General features: G+C 41.1%; 1 protein-coding gene across 1 annotated transcript in view; it reads left to right on the forward strand.

Moving 5' to 3' along the window:
- Positions 1-7,923, forward strand: part of LOC135475164 (zinc finger protein 236-like) — a 28,544-nt gene extending 20,621 nt beyond the window's left edge. The window contains 5 exon segments of the mRNA XM_064754948.1: positions 433-634; positions 1,205-2,019; positions 4,100-4,303; positions 5,894-6,062; positions 7,325-7,923. Of these exon segments, the coding sequence (XP_064611018.1) occupies positions 433-634; positions 1,205-2,019; positions 4,100-4,303; positions 5,894-6,062; positions 7,325-7,710 (1,776 nt within the window). The 3' untranslated portion in view covers positions 7,711-7,923.
- Positions 7,924-9,933: the final 2,010 nt, after the last annotated feature.

A 9,933-nucleotide genomic window follows, 5' to 3' on the forward strand; every position in this document is an offset into this window, starting at 1 on the left:
ATGTTGTTTTTTTTTATCTCCAAGTTTTCGGTAGAGCTCTAAAAATTTTAATGATTGCACCATTTACATTTGAAGACCAAATCTTTGCCCAATGTTAATCCACTTACACTAGTAAATAAACTAATAAATGTTTGTCTGGACTTTTTTTTCTTAGATTTGATGTAGATTTTTCTCTCAGTGATAAAAAGTTTGAATGAGGACAGTCTGGTGACATCAGTATAAAGGTAGTATGCTGTTATTGGATTTGATCTCATTTCTAGTGTCTTCAGTGTAAAGCCAATGTGCTTTAACTGGATGTGATGTCAGGTCTGGTATCTTTCGCATGAAGCCAATATGATATGAGTAATAAAAATAGTATTTAAATTTGGTGAAATTTTGGAGAATTTTGAAACACAATTGTATTTTTGATCAATGGTGTGCTTGTGCCTTCAGGCAACTGAAGTGTTCATTCGGTCTGACGAGCCCAAATTCCCGCACGAGTGCGCTCACTGTAATAAAAGTTTTAAAAAGCCCAGTGACCTTGTGAGACATGTACGTATACACACTGGAGAGAAACCCTACAGCTGTGATCTGTGCGGGCGCTCATTCACCGTAAAATCAACGCTGGACAGTCACATGAAAACACATGGAACAGGTCAGTGACCACCAGTTTTATAAGCCTGCATTATAGGTCCCCTTCAATGGGTATGGATGACCATGGGTTTCCCTTGCTGAAACTTCTGCATGCCCGGGGGTTCCCCTGCTGAAACTTCTGCATGCCCGGGGGTTCCCCTGCTGAAACTTCTGCATTCGCATTTAGGACCCACAAGGTGCTCACATGATTGAGGCCAGTTTTGGTCTCAAACTGTAAGAAATGAAACCATGAACTTCTCACATTTTCAGTGGATAATTTAGGAATTAATTTTCTTCTGAAAGACAATTAAAAGTGCTGGAAAGCCCGGTAAAGCGACAGATTTGAGGTAGGGGGGATGGCAGGGAAAGTCTCACAGCTTTAAATTTATGTTACTTTTTCTTATGAATTGGTTTTTCATGTCAACACTGTATTTGGAGAATTGAAATATCCTGTGCATTTTAATCATCAACACCAATCCTGTTATAGCCTGTTATTCTCTCTTTGATATGACCTCTGTGGACCACAGTTGACGTGAAGAAAGCGAAAATACATGATAACTGTGTGTGTGTGTTTGTGTCTGCTTGTTTGTAGGTGACAAAAATTACAAGTGTCACGTCTGTAGCTCCCTATTCTCCACAAAGGGCAGTCTCAAGGTGCATATGCGGCTGCACACAGGGGCCAAGCCCTTCAAGTGTCCTCACTGTGACCAGCAGTTCAGAACCTCAGGGCACAGGAAGAGCCATATTGTGTCCCACCTCAAGGAAGACGCCCCAAAGAAACGCCGCACCTCGCCCAGGATGGCCAACATGCCAGCAGTCAGGCTAGTAGATGAAAATGACCAGCAGATCTTGGCCAATGGCAATTCGGGCATAGCGCTGAGTCAGGTGATAAATGTAGACCAATCACAGTTGCAGCAGCAACAACAGCAGACAGTGCTTCCAGTGACGCTTGGGGAGGGCGGCACATCGCTTAACGAGAGTGCATTGGCGGCACATGTTTTACAGGGTCTGGAGGGTATACAGCTGCACTTTACCAGTAACCTGGGTCAGGGGGTGCAGATTGGCGCTCTGGACACTGGCTTACTACAGCAGACTGTACAGATAGATGGGAACCTTCTCCAGCAGCTACAACAACAAGGTAACCTCAACATCACCATTAACCCTAACCTTCTGCCTCAGAACTTACCGGAAACCAGCCTCCTGCAGAATGTCCAGATACAGCCTGTGTCTGTCATGGAAAACCTCAACCCTAACGTCATTGTGCAGCCCATGTCCACCATTGTCCTGCCGGGATTGGACAACCAGCAGAACGTTGCCAATCAGGCTGCAGAATTGGCCAACTCAGTGCAGCTTGAGCCAGGGCAGGAGGCGACCTTCCTGGTGGCAGCAGACGGATCTGAGGCACAGGTATGCAAACACCACAACTTGTGCATGAAAGTCATCTGAACTTCATAGTGGTTTATCGTAAACCACATTAAATTTCATGTGATTTGTCATGAACTTTATGGAGTAATGATGAGTAGTGTGTGAAAGATTCCAAGTAACTATAGGTGATTAATCAAAGGGCAAAAGTTCTCATTTGTTGCAGCACATAGAAAGAAAGAGAAAATTGCATGCATGTGTATTTCTCTCCTTAACTCTTCCCTGTATACAAGTCCGTTTATTGTGTGCAGTTTCAAAAGTTTCATGTCCTGATGTTGAATGAAAATTTGCTTTTGACTTGAATGAGAAAAAAGATTAATGATTGGAATACGTGTGGAAAAAAAATCATTAAGTACATATATCTACTCCATGTATTCCTCACCTATGGTTGCAATTAGCTTGTGAAACATTGATTGGTGACAAATTGTGTCTGGTACGGAAATGATCTAAAGTTTCGCTGGCGGACTCGGAAAGTGTAACCCAGGATTCACTACATTGATTGTGGTTCTTACTGACTGGGCGCCATGGGAGAGCATCGACAGTGGTCAGAGGATTATATGGACAGTCCCCGAATGTAATAGACAAGCTCACGCTTCACTGAGCAGCCAGTCTATGCTTCTGCCACCAACAGTTCATGTTTTCCTCAGTTTTAATCATAATGAATCTAGGTTTACTTCACAAAAGGTGCACCATGATTATTTTATGATGGCCAGTTTATGATAAAAGGGAATTCAAGAGAAAACTCCCTGGAGATTGATGAGCTTAAGCATGACCACCCAGTAACTTTAAACATGTGGAGTGGCACGTCAAATATCCCGTCGTCAGTATGCTTGCAGAGCTCTTCATGTACAAAATTATAAGAGAACTTAGCACCATGTAAATGCTTACTTGCCAGTTACCAGCAGATGATCACTGAAACTGTGTTTAAAGCAAGAACTTACAATTACAGGGCTCGAAATCTCCATATGTCTGTTATGCTTATTGATAGCATGATTTTTGCCGACGAAAGGCAAAAAAAAATAATCTTACCTTTCGCTGCCGACACCTGAGCATATTTGCATACTGCTAATCATAAAACATGCGCTTTATTTTGATATATAGCCAGTCAGTGTTGTGCGAACTACACTGTGTGTCAACAACACAGACAAATACTGTCTAACTCCCGATATGCCAGACTCGCACACAGTGCTACCGTAAAGGGGTCAAAGTTAATCATGGTAGTTTTCGGGAACTGTGTTTAATGTCCGGGGGGGGGGGGGGGGTACCAATTTCAAAAAGCGGGAAAGCTAACTCTTCTGCAATAGGGCAGTTCCAATTGTAACGAAATGTGCGTGTAGACTGACATACTAAAGTGGAATTACATAAACACGGGAAGCTGACATCAGATATTTCTCAGTGGAATTAGTTTTTAGCTGAAACACATTTGTACGCATATTTTTTGTGTATTGAGGTCTCTTAGCGGACAACCGTTCACCAGATGTGAGGTGACTTCCACATAGGCCTAACCTGAATAATCAGTTCATCTGTAGTGTACATTGTGCATTTTGGACATTGGAATTTAAAGGTTGTAATACACTTCACCTGTCTTGACACTTTCTTCGATTTCATTTATGGGTACATTTAGAGATGTACATGTAGGCTTACTAGTCAGGAAACCTGCACACCTCGTTGTCAGTGACTTGATCCCACCTGGCTAGGATTAACAGATAGTGCTGCCAAGTGCCGTGCAGGGTAATGAATCGGGCCAGGGGCTAATAACTCTCCTCTGTCATCTTGCTACCAGCTCAGATCGTGCTTAACTCACTGTCGAAACTTTGGGTCATTTACCGTAGTTCTACTGATTCTAATATGTTCTTTGTGAATATCATTCACCACATATACTTTATAGCCCAGTCAGTAGTGTGAGGGTAGAATGACACCCAAAATCCTACAATTGTCAGCAGGCTGAAAAGCACATTTACATAAAAAATTCTTGAATGAGGCATTAAACACCAATCAATACATGTAAATAAATAAATTATCCAGTGTCAGTCAAAAACCCTTTTTTTTACCTTGTGGCTAACAGCAGGTAAGGTTACAGCAGGCTGATGCAACGTCTGGGCCACCCTTGTCCCTACTGCCTGACCCTGCCCCCCAGCCTGGCCAGGAGACCACCCCTGAGGAGGATACGACCAGCCAGACTAATGAGAACCTGACTCATGAAGACTCGGCTAATGTCAGTCTGGGCTCCACGGCAGCACCTGATACCGACCGCATTCACGTCTGCTTGGTAAGCAAGAAAGTATAGATTTGTGTTGATGTTTGTTGATTGTGAGTGAAAATGAGTGTTTTGGTGGCGTACATGGCATTTTTAAATAGATTTTTGAACTAGGGCTGAATTTAGCCCTGTCCTAGGTGTCCTGGCATCTTGGATCCACTCAAAATGCATGCTAGCCAAAACACCCACTATACCAAAACACTCACTAAATAAGGGCACATTAGTGACACTGTACTTAGTTAATTTTATCTTAATGAAGCTCTTTAACATACATGTAATATGATGTTTTAATTAGATAAAGCTGAGCACTTGTGTTTGACCATATGGTGTCTGAAACAACAGGAGATAAACATGGGAGCTAAGCTGATGACACGGAGGTGATTGTTTGAGATACCTGCTTTGAAGATAAAGAAAATATGATTAATTTAATGAAATTCAGTTCTCTTTTTTACATACCAAAGGTTGTATTTTATATATTTTATTTTTATTAAATACAGTAAAATTATTACAGTGCAGTGTACTGAGAGATGAAGTCAATGGTGCTTTAATTTTAGATCCCCAATCATCAGTTTAGTTCAAATTAATTAAATGTTGAGGTCTATTTTCTTCAATTTCTGATATTTACTTGCCTCATGTAAAGCAAGAGGTTTTGCTCTACATGGTGGTGGGTTTCCCCTGGGCTCTGCCTGGTTTCCTCCCACCATAATGCTGGCCGCCGTTGTATAAGTGAAATATTGTTGAGTGCGGCGTAAAACACCAATCAAATAAAGAAATAAATCAGGAGCGTATGATTTTCTGACATTAAAACAAGCCCATTTATAAGTTTGCCATTTATTACGTACGATGTATAAATGAATCTATACAAATAATAATAAACCGAAGCGTGGTAGCCATGTCAGCATTTTTCGGTGCTAATTAAGTATGAAGCAATATTAAAATTGATGGGTTTGCATGCCTGTAGAATTTATCACCAGAAAGACATCCAGTTTCAGTCTCTGCCCTGTACACAGTCGGCATGAAAATCCTCGAACTTCGTGCAGAATATCTAGAGTAACTCATAATGACATCACAGCGTCATTCGTTCCCAAATTATGTTCCCAGTCTGTGCAAGTCTAAAAACTACATTGTATTATATATGCTTGCCGCAGACATGCTTTATCAGAAAAGTCAAAAAAAAAGCATGCTTAAAACACCAGTAGGATATTTGGCTAGGATCTGGCTGTGCTTGATAGCACACTGGTATGAGGAGGACTAATTACTGTAAAATGAACAATTCATGGCTTCAATACATCGCTTCGATACTGGAGCTGAAGTTTAGCATTCATGTGTCTCCTACAAATGACCTGTTTGTGGCTTTGATGCCAAATATAGGTTTTGTTTTTACTTTCTTACAATCTCCTTTGATGCATCACTGTATGAGTTTTAGCATTGTTCTGGCCTTTAGTATTTACTTTGGAGGTTAGCATGTTTGGAACTCTGCAGTCCAGGTGGATTCATTCATTTAAATGTAATCTTATTGAGTGTATAATTAGCATCATTTAAGGATAAAGAAAATGGCTCAAATAATGTATTTCATCATAATTTTGACCTGATTATTTACAGATGTGTCAGAAGGCCTTTAAGCGAGCCAGTCACCTGAAGGAGCACCTAATTACCCATGTGCCTGCTGCCACACTGCGCCGTGTCCGTGCTACCCCTCATGTGTGCACCACATGTAACAAGTCCTTCCAGAAGCCCAGCCAGCTGGAGAGACATCTCCGTATTCACACAGGTGCTCATTTCACTGTCTGTTATTTTGTTCCTTCAACCGTAACAGAATATTATTAGTCATATGGTGACTCAACAACAGAATGCGAAAATGTATGGGTCACTGACCCCATATATGTTCATATCTGTCACTGATTAACCATGTAACAAATTTATCCAGCAGAAAACCGATCCATTCAGCACTGAAGGGCTGATGTGTCAATGAATTGCACCAGCGACATCAAAGCCTGTTCCCACAGCCTGTTCCCCCCTCTCAAAAGTTAACGGAGGCATATGACATCGGCTGCAGGATATGGAATTACACTTATCCTCCCCATGTTGCTGTACACGAAAACGCTGAGAATTTTATCGGATGCAGGATAATCAGGATTACTGTTTCCCTTGTTCTCTAGCCATTGGTGGAAGTCCAGCAGCTCAAGGCCGATGTCTAGGCCATTTTACAAAATGGCCTGTAATGTGCATAAAACTTGCCTAATAACTTAGTAGTAAGATAAACCTGACCAACACACATTGTTCACATTGGCGGTTGACATGGTAACTGAGATTATCTTAGATTTTCCTAGATTTTGTATTTTTAAGAAATGTATGCAAGATGGTGCAAATTAGCCTATCAGAAATACATCCACTGGGAAGAGAACTGCTGTGAGCACCTTTTTGCATTTTTAAAATTTAATTAAGTTAGAAATTTTAGAAAATTTTTAAAACAGTGGTTGTCACCTGGTGATATAAAACAAAATATTCTTGAATGCAACAAGGAACAGTTGGTAATATCTTATCGCTCCAAGTCATTCCAAGGACTCTTTCTGGGGTAAATGATCTAAGTTACCTTGGCAGAGATCTCAACCACATTTCCCCACAGGATTGGCAATGGCAACCTGTAGTAGTTTCTCTATGATCTTGTATATTTCTACCCTTAAATTTTATTGATTTATTTATTTATTTGATTGGTGTTTTACGCCGTACTCAAGAGTATTTCACTTATACGACAGCGGCCAGCATTATGGTGGGAGGAAACTGGGCGGAGCCTGAGAGAAACCCACGAGTATCCGCAGATTGCTGGCAGACCTTCCCACGCTACTATTAAATAAGTAAACAAGTAATAAAGAGTGATAGTCTTTCTTTTAGAAATGTGATTCAGTTTCCAACAAAGAGCTCATTATGTCAAGCATCTTAAAATTATACAGAAAATAAAAATGCTTACAGAAGAAAGTAATGTTCACAAACAACAATGTGGGGTACAAACTTTCTTGATTTTGTTCATTGCAGGAGAAAGACCTTTTGTGTGTGAAATCTGCCAGCGAGCCTTTAATCAGAAAAATGCGCTGATAATTCACCTGAAGAAGCACAGCGGTGACAAGCCACACAAGTGTTCCTACTGTGAGCTGGCCTTCACTCAGAAAGGTAACCTGAAAACACACATCAAGAGGGCTCATCATGTTGACATGGTGCTGTCAATGAACCTTCCTTCCAGTTCTGTGGGTAGTGTGCCTCAGCCTGCTACCACTATCAGCGTCATCTCTGACAGCGGGCAGGACGGCACCGTGGAGGGGGTAGAGGTGGAGGAAGAAACGGTCCTGGAGACGAATGCCTCTGATGACACCACCCCCCAGGACGAGGCCTTAGACCTGGAGATCACAGAATTATTTCAGTAGGGTTCCAAGGATACTGTACCAGGGATTTGATGGTTGGTTGCTCTGGTTCTACAGAGCATCACAACAACCTGCACACTGTAAACTTGATTATTGCATTAAGTTATTTGTGAATGAATGTGTCGAGCCATTTCAAACAATTTGTGTTGTTGAAACCCTTTTCTTGCCAAGACGCACAAAAGATGGGTCTTCTTGTATGGTGCATGTACATTTTATGACGTATTAAAATCATTATGTTGATTACATGACCAGTTTCCTGGTGTTTTGTGGTGTGAAATCTTACAAAAGTATCTTGAAAAGTACTGCAGGTATTGAGCTCAGGGCTTGCACACATATAGAGCACAGTACCATGAGGGGGATATTCCATCATTGACTGGATGTGTTCAGAAAGTGCCATAAATTACTGAATTTTTGACTAGGTGTATGTTAAACAGTGTTAGGGGTGGTTTGTGGGGTTGGTGGTGGGGGGGGGGGGGTATTTTGTCAAGCACTGGGTGGCTGCCACTATCAAGCCCTCGACCAATCACGATGTCTATAAGAGCTAGTTAGGCTGTGGCTTTAAGTCAAGGAATTTGTCAGACATCTGGCAGGCTGGTGGTTTCCTCCACTCGTAAACCTGGCTGCTGTTGTGTAAGTAAACATGCCGACCAACACAAATCAAATAATCGACACCCCGGTATTAATTTAGTATCTGTTCAAGTCCATCTTTGGGTCATACCCTACAAGTGGCGATTTTGGTACATGTATTGCTTGCCACTCAGTAAGCTACAAGGTGCCAACGTTGATGAAAAATGATGAAAAAAACGACAGCTTTCAGAAGGTTTGTCAGGCACTGGTGCTTTCTACTGGTCCCCCTGCCCGTAACAGTAAATAACTGCGACATCACTGAAATGCAACCATTCAAGAATAAATATGCCTAGACTTGGCGGGAGATTTCACTATCGTCTTAACCTTTTTTTGCAAGAGGCGGATCAATGAAAATAGGTTCATCTAATTGGTCAATGTTGAATTCTGTAAGCTGTTATTTATCAAAAAAATGTAAGAATAGATTTAGCCATGCATCAACATATTTACAATTGTGGCAATATGAAACTGGTAATGGGCATCCATTTTCACACACGCGAACACAATGTTCATTCTGTGCATGTTCAGTTTATGATCGCCATTTTATGACATTGGGAGATTGTTATCGTCTACCTATATGGACTCAATGCAAATTTTCTGATGTACAGACATGGCAGTGGCCTGTCACAATAATGTGAGAACGAGGTTTGAACATGTGTTAGTTTAGGAAACCTTGTCTCTAGTATGTTAACGTGCCTAACTGACGGTTTCCGAAATGAAATTGCAGGAACATAGAATGCTTCTGAAATGGGATGACGAAACATCATGTGTGTGAGGGTCGGAAAACTTTCCCTTACATTTTACGGGAGCTTAACGATAGATAATTGTCAGTCAGGTCTTTATCGCTGAATATACTTTTACATGCTGATTTGTTACGTTTATTTATGGGGCTTTCTTCATTTTAATTCATGGATAAAAATAAAGGTGTTGTCTGAAACTCTTCACACCTGTATCCCCTGGACTACAATCATCTCGCCAAGCATGTGCACTGCGCTCCCGTGGCGATGTTTGTCTAGCCATCGGTCGAGGCAAGAAAACAATCACCTACCCCACCATTGCAAAACCGTTTTAAGTTTCAATCATGTATTGTACATCGATAAAGAACAATAACATCGGGTAAGGTCCATTGCTGACACCCGGTGTATGTGCTACAATACCCTTAATGACAAAATTCACGAGTATTGATCTCGTGTATTAGAATCCATGTCAACATATACGGTTAAGTAATTTGTGTATTAAGCTGAAGTTTTGAGGGCAAACTTTCTCTGTATTTTAAAGGTGATATTTAGTGAGGAGCAAGCTTGCTCACAAAAACCAATTGTTATCTCCCCTCAGTGTTACCTTCAATGCTATCTTCACAATTCTTGTGCATTGAGCTGGTTTGCATCAGAAGCTGTAAATGTACATGTCACACAGCCAGTAGTAGATTTTTGTCAAGATGTGAATCGTCAACTCTTTGTAATCCCTGGGTAAGATCTTAGACAAATATCCGTCTTACCAAATCTGAACTTTTGGGCACTCCTGTTTCCTTCATCCAAAACCTAACTTCTCAGACATATTGTAAGTGAAACCTTGTGTAGTTTGTCATTTAGCACTGATGAA

Source organism: Liolophura sinensis, chromosome 9 (assembly GCF_032854445.1).
Source record: "Liolophura sinensis isolate JHLJ2023 chromosome 9, CUHK_Ljap_v2, whole genome shotgun sequence".
Lineage (NCBI taxonomy): Eukaryota > Metazoa > Mollusca > Polyplacophora > Chitonida > Chitonidae > Liolophura > Liolophura sinensis.